The 25,161-nt window shown below is 36.4% G+C and overlaps 1 protein-coding gene across 1 annotated transcript; it reads right to left on the bottom strand.

Annotated features, from left to right (window-relative positions):
• Window positions 1-1,089: 1,089 nt before the first annotated feature.
• Window positions 1,090-24,928, bottom strand: LRRC63 (leucine rich repeat containing 63). The gene is made up of 9 exons (XM_040991393.1): window positions 24,844-24,928; window positions 20,712-21,425; window positions 20,234-20,302; window positions 19,087-19,247; window positions 12,995-13,093; window positions 11,326-11,462; window positions 8,974-9,057; window positions 6,977-7,216; window positions 1,090-1,303 (listed from the first exon to the last, which is right to left on the bottom strand). Exons 1-9 carry the CDS (start codon window positions 24,926-24,928, stop codon window positions 1,090-1,092), a joined length of 1,803 nt encoding a protein of 600 aa, XP_040847327.1.
• Window positions 24,929-25,161: the final 233 nt, after the last annotated feature.

Raw genomic sequence — 25,161 nt, 5'->3', positions numbered from 1 at the left:
AGATATTTCTTCTTCCAAGAGATATTTCAGGGAGACAATGAATATTGCTTTTATATTATATTTGTAATGAGTTAAGCTGTTAACATTCTAATTTTCATGTATAATGTGGCAGTGCTGCTCAAGCGGTTTTGATAGTTCAAAAGTTCTGAATTGCAGTCAATTTCAATACTCCAATCATGATAAAACCTTTCTAGAAGCCACTGGCTGACATAGTTCACTTTAGAGTCTCCATTTACCCTGATAGTCACTGCCAGCACTTGGCTGGGGTAGTTGATCAATTTGTTCTGTCCTCCGTCCTCTGTTACGGTACCAGGTGTCTTCTACATGCTCCAATGTACTGCCATATCCTCAATTAAGCACTAGTTCTTAAAGCTTCAAGATCTGCTATATGTGATGCTAATTTGCAGTGCAGTTTTGTAAGTTCTATTCTATTCTTTTGCTGTTGGGTGTTAGTGAAGGCCTTGGTAAATGCTGATGCTGGCCTGTGGAATATAACACCTAGAATCTTGCTGTGATAGCATGAAGATCAAGGCAATCATTAGAGATTGTGTCATTTTTAAAGAGCTCAAATGAGGAGGTCAAACAACTGAAAATGAGTCTGGAGTTAATCTTTAATTCTCAAAAGCAATGCATAGTTGAGATGGATAGAATTCCAGAGAAATGTATTTGATACTTGAGGACATAGGTGTAACAGAAATGTACTTGGATACATGAGGACATACCAGAAATGTACTTGGATACGTGCAACAAGTTTAATCCCCAGCAACAACTCTGACATGCTATCTTATGACTTAGCATGGCTGCATTAAAGGACCAGTTGTAAGATACAATCATTTTGCAAAGTATTCTAATGTTTTTCCTTTCATAATAAATAGACTTACATTTTCTACATCTTCATCAAAATCAAATAACTTTTTACTAACCCCATGCCAATAATTAAGTTCTCAAACAATTTCCTACAATCACCAACTTCATAAATCAGGTAGGATTTCCAAGGGAATTTATATGAGAAGACACTTAGGCTTTCCATATGTCAATTACTGATGCACAATTTAATAACTATTACAGTGTAAATGATAAATTGCCATATCATGATTCTTTGGATGGTTCCACATTTAGGTCTACTCTTTTGCCAGAAATACTTTCAATATAATAGGTACTTTCCTTCAATCTTCTATAACAGAAAGAACAACAGACATGAAACATAATAGGAAGCTGTGAGGCTCCAAACATATCACAGGATCGGATGATACACAAACCGTTACCAAACATGGGGCCGTGGCACCAATCACATCTGCGCGTGCTGACATGGAAAAAACATCAAGTCAGTACTGAAGAATTTTCCACTCAAGTGATTAGTATAACGTGAGACTCAAAGCAAGATACAGTAAGTAAAAAAGCTTTTTTTATCTTCATAGAGATTATGATCTAAAAGAAGCACTTACCAACAAGTCAAACATTAAATACTCAATGAGATAAACAATAAAGTGGATGTATGTGGAGTATAACTCATATTTTCAAAACAAAAAGTGTATATGCACTGTAAAAAAAGACATCCAGGAAAGATCCCCAAATAGTACAGTTATTATCCTTGGAAAATGTGACCGCAATGGATTTTAAATTTTACAATTTTTAAAAATGTTTTTCCAAGTATTTTATAATCAATATGTCATTTTTTATAAGTCAAAACAAATATGTTTTTTAAAAACATTTTCTTGAAATACAGTACATATATCACGAATTGCACATAACAGTACGGATGAATTTTTGTCAAGTGATCACTCATTAAAAAACACCCAAAGTAATATTTGAACCTGGGGTCTTCACTATCATTTCTTCCCTCTCCATTTCTTTTTAAAAAAATATATACAATGAGTATGTCATCATTTGAATGGTATGATTCAAAGACACTCTATTACAATTACATATCAAATGATAGAACATCCACACAATTTTTAGACTGTATATTAACTGCAACAAAGTAGGGAAACACAATAATTATCTTTTTGCATCTAGTTCATTTCACTTAGCAAAATGATATCCAGTTGCATTCATTTTCTTGCAAGTGTCAGGATTTAACTTTTACATGACTAATATTCCATCACGTATACATCATTTCTTTATTCAAACATCAGTTAATGGACATCGAGAGTGATGTCGTGTCTTACTGATTGTCAGTTGAGCTGCTATAAACACGGGAGTGTGGGTTATTCTTTCATATGCTGATTTCATTTCCTTAATAATCTCAGGAGTGGGATAGATCATCTGTTTTTAGTTTTGAGGAATCTTCACGTGTGTTCCATATATTAATTTACATTCTCACCAACAGCATTTTAAACAACTTTTTCTCTCCATGTGTTATTTTTGGATTTTTTGGATGGTAGTTGTTCCAACTGGGGTGAGGTGATGAATGATGCGAATTTTCTGTCACATATTTGTCATGGCTCATGATCCTGAGCGGCCTTTTCATGTGTCTGCGGGCATTTGTATTTCATTTTTTGAAAAATCTCTCTTCCTGTCTGTCATCCATTGCTTAACTGGGCTGTTCACTTTTGTTGTTGAGTTTCTTGAACTCTTCATACATTCTGGAAGTGAATCCTCATGCAAAGTGTTCAAATATTTTTATTTTTTGTAGCTCTGTAATGTTAGTTAATATACATTTCCATAATGTTGCTCATTTCATCCTGAACTCTCAGAAGCATGACATGAAATAGTATCTTCATATATTTGCATATGTATTAAAATATGATATACCATTCTTTGAATTAATAGGTAGAAGACTATATTTTGGTTTTTTTTTTTATTCTATTTGGTTGTACATAATTTTTTTTTAGTAGACTGAATGATTCTTTGGAATTCAGAGGTATTAGTTGCAATTTTTTTTATTTCTGATTTTATTTATTCAGTTCATTCTTGTTTCTGTTTTTTATTTCTTAATTCTTTTGTTTTTAAAAACTAATTTTTAAGAAGAATTAAGGTTTGTTACTCTTCAAAAGTTTGTTAGAATTCTTTTTGGTTTTTTAGATTTATTTTATTTTTATTGGAAAGTCAGATATACAGAGAGGAGAAACAGAGAGGAAGATCTTCTGTCTGATAATTCACTCCCCAAGCAGCTGCAATGGCTGGAGCTGAGCCAATCCAAAGCCAGGAGCCATGAGCCTCTTGCAGGTCTCCCACATGGGTGCAAGGTCCCAATGTTCTGGGCCATCCTCCATTGCATTCCCAGGGCACAAGCAGGGAGCAGGATGGGAAGTGGGGCTGCTTAGATTAGAACCAGCACCCATATGGGATCCCAGCATGCTCAGTGCAAGGACTTTAACCACTACGCTATTGCACCAGGCCCAAGTTTGGTAGAATTCGTCACCAGTGGAGCCATTAGGATCTGAAATTTTCTTTGCTGGCAGGGTCATTATAACCAATTCAGTTTCAATCTTGATTACTTCTCTAGCTAGGTTCTCTGTCTTTTTGTGTTTTGTATCTGATAATTTGAAAAAATTCTTTATATTTCATAACAGTTCCTTAAGCCTCATTGTCCATAAATGTACTAATTTCTTCTAGCTTTTCCAGTTTGTTGGCATGTAGCAGTTTGCAATAATTCCTATTTATTTTGTTCATTTTGTGGGATTGATTATATCATCTCTCTTTTTCATTGTTATAAATGACATAAGTTTTCTCTTCTTTTTTGGTTAGTTGGGCTAACGGTCTATCAATTTTATTTTTTCAGAAAAAGGCCTTTTATTTCACTGATATTTTATATAAATTTTCACTTCTATTTGGCTTATTTATTCTTTACTTTTTAATATTTCTTTCCTACTACTAATTTGGATTTGATTTATCTGTTTTTAAATGTGTTGTTAGGTCACTTTCTGCTCCTTTCCCAGTTTTTTGGTGTAGGCATTAATTGTTATAAACTTTACTCTCAACAGTGCTTATGCTGTATCCCATAAATTTTGATAAGTTATATTTTTACTTTTATTCATTTTAAATAATTTTTGGATTTCCTTTCTGATTTCTTGTAAAGCTACTGTTCAGTCTCCTTCTGTTCATATTTTTTCTACAGTTTACTTTGTTGTTAATTTCCATCTTTATGTCTTTGTTGTCAGAAAATATACAGGATATGATTAAATTTTCTTAAAATTGGTTGAGACTTTTCTATTGCCTGGTTATGAACTGTCCTATACAATGTCAAATGTACCGCTGAAAAAAAAAGTGTACTCCTTAGTTGTGGAATGAAATGTTCTGTAGAATTTAGTAGGTCCATTTGGTCTATAGTGTAGATCAGCTATTTTCCTTCGTTGATTTTTTTTACTGGTTTATCTGTCCATTGATGAAAGTGGGGCGTTAAAATCTCCCGTTATTATTGTAACAGAGTGTGTGTCTCTCTTTATAACAAGTAACATTTATTTTATAAAACTGGTGTCCTAGCAAAGGGTGTATATGCATTTACTATGAGATAATTAACATGGAAACCTACAAAGACAGAAAATCTCCTACTAGAAAAACAAACAAAATTCAAAACAAACAGTAGGAATATTTATTAAAAAAAACCATGGCCAAATCGTTACTTAATAATAATAATAACCTTGCATGTAAATGCACTAAATTCTACAATTAAGTGATATAGACTTATCTCTCTTCTGCCTACAAAAGCACATTTTGAAAATATATGCATAGACTGAAAATACAAGGTTGGAAAAAATGCTCCATGTAAATTGAAATAAAAAAATGAGTAGGCATACCTGTACTCATCAGACAAAATAGAGTCTAAAATAAAAACTGCTAGAAGGGACAAAGTAGGTCATTATGTTAAGATTAAGGGATCAATAGAGGGACAAGTTGGACAAATAGGGTAGGCAGGTGTAGCTGAGAGTGCAGAGAGAGCTAGGAGACAGAATTAGCTGGAATAAGGAGCTGAAGAGGATAAATCAGTGGATGAGTTGAGCGAAGTTCCCTGAAGGCCACTAGGGGGAAGCAGGAGCTACACGCCAAGGAGAAACTGCTGAAAAAGTCCAAAGTTGCAGCTAGTAGCCCAAGTGGATGAGCAGATGAGCTACAGGAAGGCACCCCAACCTGCAGACAAGAACCTAGTGAACTAGTAACTGCGTATTAAGACTATCATATCCAGATGTGAAGACACAATGCAATGTGCATCTCTACTTCCAAATAAGAGATGGACTCCCAATGAAACTTTATCTTTACAATAGGATGCTGGTCTCTGCCATCATGCATACCTACACTAACAGCAGAATGATGGACTTATGACTGTTCATAAAGGGCAGAGAAAGTTGGTGGTGGGGAGGGGATATGGGTGGAGAGGGAAAATTCAGAACCTGTGAAATCTTATTATTAAAAAAAAATTAAGGGATCAGTACATCATGAAAAAATGCTTTTGGGTGGTAGAGAGCATGATAGACAGATACTATGAGTGACTGTCTGCTGGTTTACTTTCTAAGTGTCTAAAATAGCCCGAGATAAGATCAGGCTCAGTTGGGAACCCACATAGGTGTCAGACACCTGGCTGTTAGAATCATCACCTATGGTGTCTGTGGTGAACATCAGCAGGAGTCTGGGATTGATAATAGAGCTTGGGTTTCAACCCAGACACTCCAACCTAGGATGTAGGTATTACAGGTGGCTTCTTAACCACTGTACATGAATTGGGACATGAACTGGCACCTATATAAGATGCTGGTGCCATAGGCAGAAGGGCTAGCCTGTTATGCCACTGTGCCAGCCCCCAACACTACTGTTATTATTTCATAGAGATAATGTTTATATTTTTCTTTATCATATATCTCAGAATTTGATTCTGGAGTCATTTTATTTCTTTCTGATATACATGCTTCTCAAGATCCTTTAATGAGAACTCTATTGGAACCAAATTTTATATTTTAGTTTCTTTAATGGCTTTTCCTCTTGTTCTTTAAGGTTAGGGTTTTTCTGGGCAAAATGCATTTTGTTTATTGATTGTTCCATTGTTAGTGAAATTTGTTGTTATTTTTAAGTGAGTTTTTATCTTGTTGATTCCAGATCCTTATCTTCGCTGTTAGTGTTTTTCACTTCTATCACAAGTGAGCAAGTGCTATTTTAAAGCAACAAGACTCAGCTTGTTCATAGAGCTTTCAGCATCTATGGTTTCTCATCTGTCATTACTTCTAAGAATATACACTCATTGTCTCATTGAACAATCATTCTCTCTCTTCTCCCATTTCAGGACATTAAGTATATCATGAAACTTCTTTGCTCAGATCTCTGTTACCTCTGTTGTATATTCATTATCATTTCTTCATTTCTCTTTTGTATCTGCTGGTTGATTCACTTTGCTAATGCCTACACAGTTATGTTTAGGGCATGTTGAAGCTCAGAGCCAGAAACTCCTTCAAGATCTGCTTCAAGAGCAGCAGGAACCCAAATATTTGAAAATCAATGAATCTATCCAATGGACATTAACAGGAAGGTGAATCAGAACCAAGAAGAAGCTGGTACCTGGTAGCTGGGGACTTAAAGCACACACTTGAATAAGGAATGTGATCAAGCCAACTGGCAGTTTAATTTGCTACACCACAATGCCAGCACTGATAATCTCTTATTTCTCAATTATCTTTAAAAGTTTTTTGCTATCTGGAATGACTGGAAGTAAACAATAGCAGGACCCACTTCTGTGTTAATTGAGAATTCACAGAACAGATTTATGTCACAACCACACAGGTATCACCAATTAAACCTCAGTAGCCCACTCTTCGCTTTGGACTTAAATAATACATTTCTTATATTAGAAAATAGACAAAAGGCACACCATGCTATTTACTTGAGCCACTGTCACTGCCTTCCAGGGTCTCCATTGCCAGGAAGCTGGGGTCAAAAGCTGAAGACAGGTATCAGACCCAGGAGTTTCAAGATGGGACATAGTTGTCTTACCAGTGTCTCAAATACTAGGCTAAATGCAAGAACATTTAGATATTCAAAATTTACTTACCATTTTAGCAATAGTTTAGCTTTCACTGGGATTTTTTCATATAATTTATGTATATTATTTACGATTATGAACCAAGCAGTAATTTGAGTAAGTCGTTGTGGAGTATTCAAAGAATTCTCTGCCCAAAAATAAGGATGGGTAAAGGTATTCTCCAAATAGATTTTTGTCAAGTTAAGCTTTAAAATGCCAGGTGGCAAAGAAGTCAGGTAATTTCCATCAAGGTGCAGTTTTTCAAGTGACCTGTAAATACAAAGACCACATTTAAAAATATTTGCAATATTAAAAGAAAATTCTGCTCCCATGTTCTGGAAAACCTGTACTAAACTTAATAGCAGCAAAAGTGTGCATATTTTAGTTTTTTTTTTTAAACTTCATAGGCAAAGGGACAAAGCGCCAAATGTCCCAATGGCCAGAGCTGGGTCAGGCCACAGCTGGGAGAAGGGAGTGCACTTTGGTTGCCATAGATGCATCAGGGATCTACCCATTGAGCAATCTCAAATGTTGCACTCCTCGGTGCATGTTAGCATGGAGCTGGAATGATGAGTGAAGCTGGGACTTGAACCCAGGCTCTCTGACATGGGGTGAGGGAAACTCAAGTGGCATCTGAATTGCTAAGTCCCTCCCCCTTAATTATTTCCTTAAACTCAGAAGAACTTACTTAGCACAGTAGCTGAACTATTGTTATACTGTTATACCCATGAATGCAGTTGTGTAAACAGCCCATTAAAGCATGTATTCAGGATCTTTAAAATGAGTCATCACTATGAAAGGAGAACAGACACAACCAGACTAATGAATGTTGCTTTGTAAAATATAATGTGGTATAATAATATCCAGAAAAGATAGGTTTTCACGGACAAAGGGAATATCAGCAGGTTTGTTTTGCTTGTTTTTTTTTAGCAACCCCACTAGTGGCCTGGGAAAAGCAGTACAAGATGGCCTAAGTACTTGGGCTCCTGCCACCAACATGGGCAACCCAGGTGACACTCTTGGCTTTGGCCTGGCCCAGCCATTGGAGATGAAAATGCTTACGGGATTTAAGGGCTAAAGGAACATTCTTTAGTAAACGGAGGCATAATTTAAAAGAAAATTCTGATAAGAATCTGCAGCAAGAGTTTCTAAACTCTTAGTGAAATCCACAGTTAGAAAAGAAGCGGATGAGTGTGGAGGGAAAGCAAGAAAACAAAAGCTTATGAAAACCTTAATTATTGGTGGAAGGTGACAGTAGGCAGACAGACTGTCATGAGGGTTTGGGATGGAAAAAAGCTTTTATGAGGGTACTTTAAAACGTGCCTAGAAAATGAAATTAAAAATAGTGTGTTTTAGTGCAGAAAAATGAAATCCACACATAGCTCTTGTAATACATTTTCCATAAACATTTTGAAAATCCTTCGTATTTTGCTCTGAGAAAATAGTGAAGAAAACTTGTACTTTATTATGAATTTTGGAAAAGGAAAAATAGTCATTACTAGATTAGAAAATCAAATAGTGTTCTAAAACTAATGAGAAGAAAAAGGAAAACATCACCTAAAAAAGGAAAGAAACAGAAAAAGAAAGAACAGGGAAAAGAAAAAGTAAATACACACAAATGGTAAACCCAAAGTAAAATGGAAAGCAGAGCAGTAACTAGATAAATATTTTTAAATGAAATAAATTACATTGTATGTTTTGAGTATTTTCTTCATATTTCCTCCCCTTCCAAACACTCATGAAATTGGTTGGAGTCACAGGAGCAGACAGTACAATGGAGGCAGGGAGATTGCTGTTCCAGTAAGCGCTCATCCACAGTGCCTTCAAATAGTTACTGCAAATGTCATTTCTTATACATATTGTACACCAGTTATTCAAATTCCACTGTTGGTGAACCTCATGTTTTGCATATTACATCTTAAGGCTATTAAGTAAAAGAGAGGACTTGATTTTTTTCCTCACTTTGTACACCAAAAATATTTTGGGGGGGCCTCTGAATTTCTGTGTACTTACTACTTCCAAAATACCTGAGTCGGTAGATTTCATTTGGAATAAAAGTGAATTCATTGTAGGAAATATCAAGTTCTTCCAGATGAAATAAGGCAAATAACCTTAAACATGAAAATGAAATCTATTATAAAAACATTATCAGCAAATATTAAATATTTAACGGTAGTACTATGGGGGAGGCTACTTTTTTTTAAGATTTTGAAAGTTACATAGACTTCTTTTCATGAATTATGATATAATTACCACAGAAGTTCCTAAAAATTATTCAGCTGTACATTAACTGGCTTGAGATGTTTGAAAAAGGCACTTGGGAAAATGTCACTGTCATGTGGCTACTTTTCTCTGTTACTGTATTAGTTGCCTACATCTGACGTGCCAAGCTACCTTAAAATAACAGGCATCCTCTCTTGGAGAGTTCAGGGGTCCAGAAGCCTGAGCTCAGGCTGTTTGTGGTTGGGAGTTCTTGGAGGCTTGAAAGGAAACACCGTCCCTTGGTCTGGTTCTCTTCCGCAGGCTGCCTGCACTCCTGGCTGCATTTCCAGGCTTGTGGAGGCATTGTCCCAATGGCTGCCTCTGCTTCTCCTCGGCCTCCAAATGACTGGACTCAAGACCCACCTGGATCCAATAGGACCCTATATTAATTTAGCCATTTTATCTGCAAATAATCAATTTTCAGGTTTAATCTTGTCAGTGTCCTGCTTTCAAATAAACCAAGATCTCACAAACTTCTCACAGGCCCTTCTCACAACATATCCCAAACTTCTTGGGACACAGTTGCCATCAAATGCTTGTACCTCACATGCAGGGTAATCTCATTGTACCTGACCATGTTGCCTTTCTATCAGTCTGGTTGAAGAATTCAAATTTTGTCTGCTTCCTATTTGTTTGCGCCACTGCCTGAATGTTCTTGTCCCTATTCTTCACCTAGACTAATGAATTTGTGCCTGTCTTTTCTTCACATTAGGCTTTTGTACTTAACCCATATTCTCTCTACTATTTTATTAAGCTTTTCAGTTATAGCCCTTAGAATGTTTTATATTGACTTTGGTATTTGTTTAAATTTCTGTATCCTGGGGCTGGCTTTGTAGTATATTAGATGAGGCCTTTGACTGCAACATGGGCTTCCCATATGAGCACCGGTTTGAGTCCCAGATACTCTATTTCTAATTAAGGTTCTTGTCAATATGCTTGGAAAGGTAGCAGAGGATAGCCCAAATACTTGGCTCCCTGCTACCTATGGTGGGAGACTGAATGAAGCTCCTAGATCCCATCTTCAACTTGGCCCAACCCAGCTCTTGTAGTCATTTTGGGAGTGAACAAGCAAATAAAAGATCTCTCTGTGTCTCCCCTGTTGTATCTCTCTGTAACTCTGCCTTTCAAATAAATAAATCTTTTTAAAAATCTTTATTTTTCATGATACAGTTCCTTTATTTATGTCACTGTGGAAAAATACAGATAAGACAAACTGAAGTGTAATATCCATAAATCAGCATTCTTACTTATTTAGTGTGAATTGTTGCACTTTACATGTTATTTATAATGTGTGATGTGTTTATATACTTTGCAGAAATTGCATAATATTTCAAATAATGTCTTAAATAATTCAGTCTGTGGAACATGAATGCCTAGCTTGTTATTTACAAACAGTGCTGGAAGAACATTGCTATTAATGAATTTTGATGCATTTCCATACTTACTATGGTATCTTCTTTTCCAAAATCTTTGATCCTTTTATTTGAATCTATATTCAATTAGTTAACAACATAATTAAAATAAATATTATGCTTTGGCATTGGCTAACATTTAGTTTATGCTTTTTGTTAGAAATTAAATAATTATCAGTTCACATGTGAGAAGAAATCAGTTTCTTATACTCTAAATAACCATGCTCTTACTAGAGTTGGAAAGAGTGTAGATATTAGAATGGACAATCTTCTTATTTCATACATTAAAATACTGAGCACAAAAATGATTAAATTATTATCTACAGGGCAAATGATTACCACCAACTTAAGGCAGGGTCTAGATTTCTTAATTCAAATTTCAGTGCTTTTTCATATGAAAAAGGCTGTACCCTGTAGATACAATATTCAAACCTAAAAGTCCTCAGGTGATTTTTGTTTGTTTGATATCTACTCAGAAAACAGGTTTCATAGTCTGTGTTCACTACACTCATGTCCATTGCCATTCATGTAGGTGATAGGTTTATTTTTAACACCACAATAACAAAAAAGTAGATAATTAAAACAGGGTAAGAATGACTTAAGAGCCAAAAATCTGCTAGTTGGTTTTCAAAATGAAAACAAATCTTTTTCTAAAGTGTAAATTCTTTATTTTCTATGATGATAATTCCAGACTTTCAACCTTACCCAAGTGGAAGATTAGTAATCAAATTAAAGGAAATGCAGAAAATTCTAAGAAATTTAAGTTGTTTGATTTCAGAAGGAATCTCTTTGATAGGATTGTTTCTCAGTTTCAGTACTTGTAAATTTTTAAGACAGAATACCTGAGGAACATAAAAGGATAGCAAAACTGAGTGGAATGTTAAAGTATGCAAACCCCTACTTGCTAAATTCTATAAACCCTGAGTTAATGTAGTAGCACCAACAGAGTAACTTTAATCGACTGTTTCCCTTTGGTAAAACTTTGAATGAACTAACCGGTAAGACATATATGATAAGGTAAGCTAACATAAGTACTTTACTTGTATAACCTTGGCTCAGGAACAGCCCTCTTGTACATAGTGCAGCAGTTAAGGTCACTTCTTGGGATGCCCTCATCCCATACCAGAAGGCCTGGAATTAAGTCTCACCTCTGCTTCCAACTGAACTTCTCACTAATGTGCACCTTGGGAAGCAGCAGTGCCTCAGTGCCAGCCACCCATGCTGGAGAGCCTGTTGGAGTTTCTGTCTGCCAGCTTTAGCTTGGGCCAGCCCTTCTTCCACCCTCCCTCCTTCTCTCTCTCGATTTCCATCTCTATTTCTTTCTTTTTTTTTTTTTTTTAATCTCTGCCTCTTTCTATCACTCGATTTCTCTGCCTTTGCATCATTGCCAACAACTGGGTATCATTAGCCAAACCCCTAGGATAGCCTTGGTATGTCTGGATAGTATCATCCTCATAGTCAGACTTTATCTATATTTGTGCAACACAGGGCTGTACCTTAATGTCAATTTCTGTTTAATTTTGTCATTTAAAAAATAAGCACATTATAACTTACCTCTAGTTTCCTTCTATTTTTACATATTACCTCTATGTAGAAGAAAGATTAAATTAGTGTGAAGAACTAAGATCTCTTGGGGATTTTTGTCAATTTGTCAAATTAGTAAAACTGGCTTTATGTCTTAGACAATGAAAAGGAAAGCATTACATCCTAGTGAAAATAAAAAACAATAATGTAGGGAAACTATGGAAAATACGTGTTTACAATTCTGTATGTGTGAAAATAGGAATAAAGACAACTCACTAAAATCAAAGAAAGCCAACATTCTGGAAGGCAGCTACGCTCGCCACTATACTACCAACGTGAAACCCAACATTCTGAAAGTCAATTCACAGAGCAACCCAGAAACCAGTGACCAATGAGACATGACTGAAGACAGTGAAGATATAATTGTCCCTACTTATACATAATGGTTAATGTATTTTAAATGACATTACACTATCATCTAAAATCTGCTGTTTCCTGATACATTTTATTAAATAGAATATTCTTTCAGCATATGGTAATTAAAAACTTGTTTCAGCATTACGTATTCACTAATCTTGTTTTCAAAGCTCTGTTTAATACATGGAATATTATTTGAGGTTTTGTTCAGGATTAGATGAATACATTTTTAATATTGGGGAGACTGACTGCAACACTGAAACATGGTCTTTGAAAATTCTGCCATGGGAGTGCTTATGAAAGAAGCACTGCACTTTTCATTCTTCTGAAACAGTCTTTCTGAATACTATAGAGTACTTATGTTACTATGATTGTTATATGCAATAATAAATATGGCCATATATAATATATACAGTAGTATAGATAGACTCACTTCTGTGGGAAAGTGATAGAGATCATTAAATGATAAATTAAGATATATCAATTGGAAAGCCAAGCATGTCAAGTCTGGGCAACTCAAGAGAAAAAAGCCCTAAAAGAAAATGACAAGAGATAAGAGGTTAATAATTAGCAATGCCCCAACTGTTTTATAAAAGTGAAAAAGCACACAAGTAAATAAAATACTTGATATGCTATCAGGCCCATTCCTTTATCCATTTTTTTATTGTCATGAAAATATTTCCTTAAGTAACAAATAAAATAGAAACACTGCTACATGTTTATATATGAGTATATTGCTTTATATACGGTAGTATTATTCCAATTGATAGCAAGAAAAGATTCATTGAATATTCAAAACATGTTGAAATATAAGTAATTTAATCTATTTTGTATTTGTCTTTTTTGTCCATTTTTAAGTTTCTTCCTCTATTTCTTTGTGATCTATTTATTAATCTACCATCTTCTTAAAACTTCATATTCAATATGTCAGTTTGTGATTGAGAAAAATGCATGTGTTACTATGGACTCAATGTTTGTGTTCCCTTCAAGTTCAAATGTTGTAGCTTTAGTCCCAGATGTAATCAGAAGATTTGGGGAGGTGTGAGAGTACCAGGCACCTCTGTGGAACTTGTGCTCTCATAAGAGCAGAAAGTGATCAGAAATTTTTGCCCTGTAAGGATTCGGGAAGAAGGTAGCCATCTGGCAAGGGGACTTTCACCAGGAACAGAACTGATTAGCACTTTATTAAAAAATTTTCTATTGACACTTTGATCTTGGGCTTCTCAGCCTCCAGTACTGTGAGAGTTTTGTTGTAGTTGTTTTTGAACAAGACATGGGTTATGGCCATGCCAGGGTTCAGGAACTCAATCTGGGTCTCCCACACGGCTGACAAAGATGCAATAACCCAAGCTGTTACCTCCCAGCATCATATTAGCAGAAAGCTAGATTAGAAGCAGAGCAGTCAGGACTCAGGCCAGGCAGCTAGATATGGGATGGGATGTCCTCAACTACAGAGTAATCTTCATGCTCCAATACCAGCCTTGTCCCAAGGATTTTTTTTTTTTTACTTCAAGGAAATTGGAATAGTTATTTCCTGATGAGCATAGAATTAGTGAACAATGGAGTAAACCAAGGAAATCTAGTCTTTATAGACCAAACTTCAGTGAAGGCAGGTATTGCTACAAATATATTATGTCATGATGCTTAACACATAAAACGTTGTATGGCTAAAGAACCTCAGTATTAACAGTGTTGTGTTTGAGACTGATCTGTTACAAAATAATTAATAGTTATCAGTATCTGTATATTGCTGATAGAAAAAAAAGCAGACACCATTCTTTATGTTGCTGAATATTTTTCTTTCTCTCCGTAAAACTAGAGGGACACTAAATTATGTACATAGCTGAAGTATGACTTCCACCGACTCTAATCCTGCCACTTAACTGTGGGTTTCTCCTTTCTTCTACCCGGAACTCTTCCTCTCTCTTTCAGTATTTCCATGAATTATTGTCTTACTTCATTCAGCTATCTGATTACTTTAGTGTATGTTGTTAACATTTTTGTCATTTAGTTTTGTTTTATTGAAAATGCAGAGACTTAAAGAGCTTCCCTCTTTACTCCTGGCTTATTCCTCAGATGCCTTCAACAGTGAGGGTTGGGTCAGGCTGAAGTCAAGAAATCAATACAGGTCTCCCAGTGGATGGCAGGGACTCAAGTGTTTGGGTCATCATCTACTGTCTCTCAGAGTGTACATTAGCAGGAAGTTGGGATGGGAAACAGTCCGTACCTGAATTCAGGCATTGGTAGGGAATGCAAATGTCCCAAGCAGCACTTTACTTTTGTTGTTTTTATTTATATAAGGTGAATAAGTTTCACGTAATTTATAATACACATTAGGAGCATAGCACTACTTCCACCCTACCCTAAATGGAAAGTAGAAGAAACCACTATACCTCAACAGTACAGTGGGGGACTGCAACAGCCCACCACGATCCCTGGACACATCCAATTGATCTAGAGACATTGGAGTTGAACCATACTATTGAGCAAATGACCCTAACAGAAATTTATAAACACTTCATCCACCAGCAATGGAATACTCATCAGCTTGGGTTATTTGTTTTGTTATTGTGAGTTTCTTTAACTCTCTCTCTCTTTTTTTTTAACTGGATTAGTCCTGGCTGCTCTGCTTCTGACTCAGCTCCTGCTAATATGCCTGATAAAGCAGGCATGACCCAGTACTTGTGCTCTTGCAGCCATGCGAGGAAAGAAGCTGTTGACTTTTGAATTTGGCTGCCACAGCCCCAGCTGTTGTCGCCATCTGGGGAGTGAACCAGAGGAAGGATTATTAATCCATCTGTCTCTGCTTCTCTCTCTCTCTGTACTCAGCCTTCCAAATAAATTAGTAAATCTAAAAACAAAACAAAACAAAAACTATTGAAGGGTCTGTGTTGTGATATAATGGATAAAGTTACTGCCTGCAATGCTGGCATCTCATATGGGTGCCGGTTTGTGTCCCAGCTGGTGTCCCAGCTGCTCCCCCTCCAATTTAGCTCACTAATGATGGCAAGGGAGGCAAGTGGAGGATGGTCTGAATGTTTGAACCCCTACTATCTATGTGGGAGACCCGAGTGAAGCTCCTGACTTTGCCTGGCTCAGTGCTGCTTAATTGCAGCTGTTTAGGGAGTGAACAGAAGTAAGGTTATCTCTGTTTTCTTCTCTTTCTTGCCCTCTCTCTTCCTGTAACTCTCATTTTAAAATAAATATTTTAAAAAGTTATTGATTTTTCTGTTGGTTTTATACCCCACAACTTTGATAGATTCTCTTGTAAATTCTAATAACCTCATACTAGAGTTTTTTGGTTCTCCTGCACAACGGGCCATGTCATCTGCAGCTAGGGATAACTCCAATTTGTTTTTGTTTTTTAAAGATAAAAAATAGTTTATTTAACTCTTGATAGATCTTGGATATCAATCCTTCATGGGATGTACAATTTGCAAATGCTTCCTTCCATTTTGTTGACTTTCTGTTCAAATTTGTCGAGTGCTTCTCTCATAGTGCAGAAATGTCTCAGTGGATATGATTCCATTGTCTGTTTTTACTATTACTGTCTGTGTTTCCAGGGTCTTTTTGAAGAAGTATTTGTCCATGCCATTGTCTTTCAGACTTTCCCTACTGTTTCTTCTAGTGATTTGATGATATCAGGTCATAGGTTTACATTCTTGCACAGGCCTTTTCAAAGGATAAAATATAAATGACCAACAAACACATGAAAAAAATACTCAGATTCACTAACCATTAAGAACTGAAAATAAAAACCACAATGAGTTTTGATCTCATCCCAGTTAGAATTACTATCATCAAAAAATAATAGTAAATACTGGCAAGGATGTGGAGGAAAAAGTAATCTAATCCACTGTTGCTGGGAATGCAAACTAGCACAACCATTATGGGAGACGGTATAGAGATTGCTCACAGATGTGAAAATATATGTACCATGTAATCTGGCCATCCTACTTCTGGGACTTTACCTAAATGAAATAAAGTCAACAAATAAAACATTTATTTATACCCCTATGTTTATCTTTTAAACAAACTGTAGCCTACCTGAAGTGTTATTCTGCAGCTGTCTTTTTAACTTTGCAATATGACATGAATAATGATTCACTAGTTCTCATTTATTTTATTCCTTTCCCTCTTAGAAATATGTGGTATATAAATACATTCATAAACCAGTCTCCTGTTGATAACCATTTGAGGTTTTTTTTAGTCATTTGCTTTCCCATTTTATCCTTGAGTTAGATTCTAGAAATGGGATGGTTAGATGAATGGCTAAATGTATATGAACATTTGATAAATATCCTAAATTATCTCCATAGGTATGTATGTTGAATTTCTAACAGCAATATTACATACTGTCCAAAAAACTCTCAATCTGACCAAGAAGAAATTTTATCTCTGCTAGTCATTCTTTCCTTTGTTCTTTATTTTTTTCATTCTTTTTTATAACATTTTCAATTTACTATAAAGTCAAAAACGTAATATTCCACTACATAAAGGGTTGAACAAGTAAAAAAAAATTTAAAGCACCATTGCTAAGTGAGAATATGGGCAAGGACTATAAGCTTGATTACCGTTTATAGTTCCTTTCACTCATGTGTAGTAAATTTGAAAATAATTGCAATAACTAAAACTACAGTAGTATCATGCCTAGCCATTGCTTTCACAAAGGTATAAGACAAAATCGGCAAAATTTTGTTTGCAGTAATACAGATATACATAGGAATTTTCTCCTAGTTTTTTGCTTTTGTTTTTCTTTTATAATTTTAGCTCTCACATATAGGAGAGCACATGTGATGTCTGTCTTTTGAGGCTCTTATTTCACTCAACATGGTACGCATCCGGAGCTGGTATCGGGTGGCCAGTGCGCCATTTGGTGCTAGGCTCCACCTACTGGCCACCCGGCCATGGAGCTCTGGGCTTTGGTTTCTATGATTGCTGCTTAGAAAGCTCCATGATAAACCCTCAGGACTTTGGGTACATGAACCAACCCTATAGATTCCCAACGATGGTAAATCTCCTCCGATGAAACTGTACCTAATATAGTCTCAACCCATGTGTTTTTAAAGTTGTATAACCAAATATATTTTCAAAACCTTTACTACTCAGAAATTGGGTGGGAGAGCAAAGAAACCTTCCATCTCCTGTGAACGTGTGAGGAAGCCATGTAGTGTAACCTCTCAGGCACATAACAGGTAACTTGTAGACAATAGATTCAAGACATTAGACAACAGTAAAACTACAAAGACATACAGGGGGAATCAAGAGCGACCCTGACAACCTATTAACAGGAGGTCATGTGCACAGAGCAGTGGGGGACCACAGAGTGGAGCAGGTGGAGAGGAGAAGGCTTGTATCCCAAACCTGGAGACTCCCGGATCCCCACCAAGGGCTCTCAGTACGGACGCCAAGGACTACATCCCAACTGCCAAAGAGACCACGGGGGGCTGGAATGCCTTCGAAGGCCGAGAACTCAGAGGACATCCCCCCACCCCCTTTGGACCTACCACACGGGATAGAAGAAGCTGAATCCTTCATCATAGGATCCAAAGCCATCCGAACAACAGCCAGGAAACCTGAGCGGTCTTCAGAAACAGAACAGTAAACTCCCTTCAGGACTAGGGAGAGGAGCTATCTCTGGTTCTTACTTAGCTCCAACTTCGGGTCCCCACCCTCTCTGCAATGACCATGGGGGATGCTCCAGAGCACCCCCCCCAACACACACACACACACACACACACACACACACACACACACACACACACTCACAAATTGGAATGGATAGGCAGAGAACAACAAGGAAAGCTTGATCAGCATGGACTCACACACACCTTACTAGGTAGGACACAGGGATTAAGTACTCCTCACCAAGGTATGGAAGATTTCTATGCATACCCCTCCTAAAACTGTTTCGCACCTCAACTGTTGAAATGTCATTGAAATAGTCACAGGAAGTTGTTAAGACCTTGCATCCAATTTTGACATATTGGTTGCTCAATACTTTGTCAATTTATCCCTTAACGTTATATATTGTTGCTGATGTTATGTTGGGACTTTTAATTGACCGGGATTTTACTCTGTTGGCTCTGCCTTCGGACCGGGGAGGGTCTCCCCAAGAAGCCGCTGAACTTGACCGGACAATGAGATGCTGGACTCCATGCTTGGTGTATGCTTGCAATGAAGGAATCTCAACTAAACTTGAACTGTGGTTACGCAACAGGGGGGAGGAGCCCATCATGGGAGGAGGGTTGGGAGAGGGGTGGGGGGAATCCCAGTGCCTATAAAACTGTGTCACATAATACAATGTAATTTAAAAATATATATATAATAAAAAAAAGAATTAATTGGCAAACTGAAGGAAAAGTAACAGGTTTAGAAATGTAATTTGAATATGCTCCTGAGAAGTTTCTATAGCAATATGAAAGGCTCCTTCAATATCATGGATTCTACTCCTAAATTAAGAAATATAAATCACAAATAATTGAAAATATATCAGGATATTATCAATATAGATATCTAGCATACCTTAAGATTAAGTGCATTTCTTCCATATAGTTGACAGTGTAATATGGCCAAGTCAGTCATAGCTGCCAGTGTTTCATAGCGAGTTGCTGCAACTGTCTTAAAACCTTCACCATGTAAAGTAAATGTCTGTCCTTGTTTTTCTTCTTGCATTTTAACAAAAACTAAAGGAAAAAAACCAAAATGTGAAACTTTGGTATTTAGAGTGAAAATTGTAAGATATTCATGCTTTGAGAAGATTAAGGTTACCATAAGGGGTTACCTACACATCTTCTAGAAGGACTTCTGCACACACCCCATCTACCCATTCCCACCTGCCAACCCAGGTGCTGCTTCATTTGTTTGTTTTAAAATGTTGTCTATGAAATTGTCTTTCAAAGGAAGCATATGCTCATTGATTTCTACCTGTATAACTTTGATTCCATCGATTTCAGTGTTTTTATACTATTTGTCAAGCTACTTTTAGAATTTTACTGTTCATTTCTAAATCGCTTCTTGGCTTCCTAAATTAAAGACATAAGTGTAAAATATAAAAACAAATTGATGCTTAATACACCCAGGAAAAAAGATTTTTCAACAAAGTGCAGAAATTTGAAGTATTTCGTACTTTAACATTTTAATCCTTTGCTGTGGAACAGCTCTGACTGTGAGCCCTGTTTTAGGAAAAAAGAACTGATAATGAGGCAAAGAAACTTAATTTGAAATATAAAATTCTTGCTTTAATAAAAAGTCTTTAAGCAGTGAAAAAACTTAACTACATGGGGGAAGCATCACTTTTCCCTTCACAATATTCGAGGGCTGAGGTGAGTTCCCATCTTCTGTCTTCAACCAGGTCTAGCCCTGGCTGTTATGAACACTTATGGAGTACAACATGTGGAAGCATATGCTCACTTGCTCTCTCATTCTTTCTTGTTCTCTCTCCAACAGTTAAATAAGTAAATCATTTTCTAGGATTTAGAAAATAAAACATATCTGTAGAGGAACTGGAAATAAATTGAAACATCTGATATGACACAACCTATTTATTTGTATTTTATTTATATTTTATGAATAAACATTTTTAGAAATACTTTGTATAAACACATAATCATAGGCACTGTCTTAGTGACTCATCTTTTACACAAGTTCTAAAGAATGATGTAAACACAACATTTACCTTCTGGTTGTCTTGGAACTGGAGGAGCGCTTTCTACCTTTTCGTTTTCTGATGCAATAGTTTCTAAAAAAAAAAAAACCGCAGCAACCTCTGGATACTTGGGGAAATTCATTTGAGGGTATTGTAGCTTCACTAAAATTGTTCATTTAATGAGCTTGGATTCACTCAGATCACTTTCTCAATGATTATTTAAACATATCATTCTGTTACTTTAGTTTTTCTGATATTTGAATTTTCTTATTGGTTCCCACCATTAACATCTGGATGAAGTACCCCATTTGCCTTAGTATCTATCTGCAGTGTCAAGAATCCTGTTACTCTACTTTGATCCAGGAGTTAAATGTAAAGGCAAAAGGTGATTTTATCTTCATCCCTGCGGAGTGGGGTGGGGACATCATTGGCTCCCATGCCTTCCCTCCCCCATGGTCTACTTGACCCCCTTATCACAGTACCATAATCAGATTATATTTACCTATAATAGACTGTGTTCGAGGCTTCCTTGGTAAAGCTGGTGGTGGTATGTTATTACCAGGATACTGAGTAATACTTACTACCACTCTACTGAGATGTGTAAGACTGTGTTGGTAACGTTCAGACCACAGACTTTCAGGCCTAACAGACACAGTACTGGGAAGAGGGCTTATGTAGGTTGCACTTAAATCTCTCAAAGATGGCTCATAGGTGTGGCTTGGAGTTGTTGGTGAAGTGTGATAATCCGGGTACACTTTGTCAAAGGTGGTAGTAAAGACTGGCCAACGTGCGTTGAACACTTTGGATAATTCTGGATAGGTAGAAACTTCTTCCAGCTTGTCATTGATGTAAATAATTTTTATTTGGTGTGGCTTTGACTGTACCTCTTCCTTGTGCTTTCTTAAACTTCTCATTCGCATTGCTTCTTTCCTAAAAACTCGAGTAGAAGCTGACTGACAAGATGGAAAAAAGATGGAACCAGTGGCAGTATCTGGAATGTGCCAAGAAACCATTTTAGTATCTTTCGGGGCTGTTGAAAGAGTGGTCACTCTTTCTTGTATATGATGATCAATATAGATGTTTTGGACTTTGATGGGTGCTGGAGCTTGTAAATCCCTTTCCAAAACACTATCAGGAACAGTATAATTGGCTTCAGTTGAAATCGTTTCATCTTCTGAGAATGCAACATGCCGGGACCTAATTTTACCAGTCTTGGCTAAGCCTGAAGAAAAAGGAAAAAAAGAAAATTTAGATTATATATAGCTAGGTTTCAAATATAAAACTATTGATGTATTTGTATTCATAACTTTTTCCTTTTTGACTTACCGCTACTCTCACCTAAACACCTGGCTCAGCTACCAGGACCTTTGACTGGGATAAAATTTCATAGAACTACAATGTGAAAAGGCAAAATTGTACTGCATTTAGAAATGGAAGGAGATTCTCTCAGAAGACCAGATTTGATAGAAAGAACTGTGGAATATGAGGAAGTATTTCTGAGCATCTGACAAACTGTGGCAATATGGATACGTTTCTGATGAAATTTCACTCCTTCATCATGAACTCTTTCTCATGTGAACATTTCTGAGCTAAGGTCTATGTTTCTCTTCAGTACCAGATGTCAAATCTGTTTATTCTTTGAACAACATAATATTTGCATACAGATTATGATGTACAACAAGTTCATTTGAATTACATTAGATAAATATTCTTTTTTTCCCCCCTTAGGTCTAGAAAATGCTTTTGATACTCCAACTTCTCCCTACTCTAGGCTCCTCCTCACAGGAGCCAGAAGCTATGATTTGGGCAAGACAAATGGGATAACAAGATGGAAGAATTGATTATGCCCCTCTCCTCTTGTTTTTTAAAAAAATGTAAACCCAGATTAATCTGGAAAAATGGACAAGGTTTGATTGCAGGCTGGGTGGAACTATTTGGATTGGACTGGTTTAATAGCTGAAAGTGGAGCAAGGCTAATAGACATAGCGACTTAAATGTTTGCCACAAGGATTTGAAACACATTAGTAATAGAAGAATAGTGCTTGTTTTCTTTTTATAGTCAACTAATCAAATTTAGGGTTATTCGGTGAAAGCAGCATCTTCAATTTTATATCTTCACTCCATCTCCTCGTTCTCATGAAAACAAACACATTAACAAAGCCAAGGCCTCAATTAACCATCCCATTGTACCCATGTTTTCCACTATGACAAACTTTAGTCATTTACATTCAATAGTTTGAATTCCTTTTCTCTCATTTTTGTTCTAGTTCTTGCTTCAATGTATCTTACAGTCTTTATTTAGACTTCATTTTTATGACAATTTTAGATTAAAAAAATTAGCTAGCATACAATAGTTATCATTTTCGTCAATGCCAGTTAGCTCCACCTATTAAAATCTTACATTATCCCACTAGTTTGCATGAGGACCGAGTATGAAGGGGGTAGGATCGAGCTGGACTACAATACCCATTGGTTCAAGTGAAAAACAGGGCTGGAAACATAACTGACCCAGCAATTGCAACCACCAGCACGTGCATAAGCAGATTGGGGCGATGGACTGTGCCGGACCCTTTACTGGCAAACTCACACAAGAATCAGGTTTGGGATCATCTCAGATGAAGTTTCTTTGGAGATCCCTCCAACTGAACTGCTGATCTCAGGACCCTAACCATGAAGAGACTATGTCAGCTAGTGTATTCTGAACAGGTTTCATCGTGATTAGAACGGCGAGACTGGCAGCAATTCAGACCTGTTGAACTATCAAAACTGCTTGAGCAGGACCCTCGGAGCGTGCCTCACATCGAGGACCTGGGATGGGTGGGAGACTGGGTGGGGCTTTTCCCTTTGTTTCTCCCCTGACCCCAGATACAGAGAAAAAAATGATATTAGTGTGGAAACAATGGTATTACCCACTTTCCTGTGGCCCTTGACCCTTTGTACCCTAATCAACTAAGTAAGATTATTCCAAAAAATAAATTTATAAAAAATCTTACATTAGAGTGCTACATTTAGTATAATGAATGAAGCAAAGTAATTCGCTATTATCTGATGTCTATAGTTTATAGTTGTGTTGATTCTTTGTATTATACAGCTTTATGGGTTTTAATAAATACATTATATCATGCCTCAGCCCTTACAGTGTCATACAAAATAATTTTACCATTTACTTACCTCTGTTTGACTTCTTTTTAGTAGTTGATATTTTAATCTATTTCCTTATCTACAAATTTATACTCCCTTTGATTTCTATGGTACGGTGTCATTTTTCCATTCCAATATCTCTTAGAATTTATCTCCCTTGTCTAAGTAAGTCTTTCTTATTCCCAAGCCACCAGTTAACATTTGTGAAGGTTCTGTCATCTTTTCTGAAAGTTCTGAGTGGCAGTTGACCAGACTATTATTAATTCCTACAACATATGTGTATGTAAAGCGTAGGCATGAATTTCATCTTTTAAAATGTTTTCATACAAATTGCATTTGAGTCATTGTAAGTGTTTGCTCATTCATTAAACACATATATTGCATATGTATTCTATGCAAATCACTCTACCAAGAGCTTTGGGGGACATGGGGTTGATAATAGTTAGGGCCATTGAATCTTCAAGATGCCAAAAGTGAGAAAGTATCTCTCCTCCCATAAAGAATCATCCAGTACAAAAATGTCAATATGCCAAAGTTACAAAACTTCTAATAAAATGGATAAACTTCAACCTAAAAACTGATGGGAAAACTATAACAAGAAAGCTGAAAGTGAGCAGCACAGCAATGCAAGTGTGGAAATTACTTTCATGTAGGTACTTTTTTTGTTCATTAAAGAGCTCCAATTTGTAGCACTGTACAAATGCTGTCGATCTGCATTATTTGTGGCAAATATTGAGTTACTCAGTGACAACATAGGTAAGGTTCCTTTGAGTCTCTCATCTTGAGGTTCTTGATAACCAACCATCAAGACATAATTTTATTCCATATATTTCAAGTAAAGACACCTTATTAGGAGCCAGAACTGCGGTGTAACAGATAAAGCCGCTGCCTGTAGTGCACATATCCAATATGGGTGCCAGTTTGAGTCCTGGCTGTTTGATTTTCCAGAGAGCTCCTTGCTCATGCGCCTGAAAAGTCAGCAGTGGATGATCTAAGTGCTAGGATCCCTGCACTCACGTGGGAGACCTAGAAGCTCCTGGCTTCTGGCTTCAAACAGTCCTAGTTCCAGCTATTGAAGTCATTTGGAAAATGAAGTGGCAAATGAAATTCTCTCTGTGTAATGCTGTCTTTCAAATGAATAGACATCTTATTAAATATAGCTAATGTATAATTTAATTTAGACTATATATTATTGATTGGTTAACATTAAATCATGACTAACAGTACTTAAGCCATTTATTCACTGATTTGACCATATTCACAACTGACTGGAAAGGAGCTACTGATTCAGGGTTATAAATCAGTTTTATTAATGATATTATTTTGCATCTACAGACTCCATGAATGAAGATGAATGACTTTCTACTTACATAACAAACATTGAAAGTTATAGTTATTAGTGAATGTCTTCACTGGATTCCAAGGTGTGCAGTGTAAAGAATTTTTTGTAAAATGCACAAATGTTGATACACATGTTTAACTACTACACATACCTGTATGGAATTTCTTTTGATATAAAGACACCCGGCTGAGTTTTGGAGGCAATGGTCTTCGAAGAAGTTGTGGGTTTTCTTGCATTTTAGTGAAAAATAGACGCTGTTTTTCATAACTGTTCCTTAAGAATCTTTCTTTTGGAATAGGTTTGAATTGTTGCTGAAAAATAATTGGAATCCCTGTTACATCTTAATGAAAACTCTTCTGTGATAATACACCATACGAAACTTGAATGGAATTCCTTTATTTAAAAAGGAAGGTAAGGAAACTGCCCATTAAATTTTCAAAAGCATACAGATAAAATTTAGGTTTATTAT

Source organism: Ochotona curzoniae, unplaced genomic scaffold, assembly GCF_017591425.1.
Source record: "Ochotona curzoniae isolate NIBS_2020 unplaced genomic scaffold, NIBS_Ocur_1.0 contig_64, whole genome shotgun sequence".
In the NCBI taxonomy this organism is placed as follows: Eukaryota; Metazoa; Chordata; class Mammalia; order Lagomorpha; family Ochotonidae; genus Ochotona; species Ochotona curzoniae.
The sequence above is the reverse complement of the archived record's forward strand: the minus strand, read 5'-3'. Positions and strand labels throughout refer to the sequence as shown.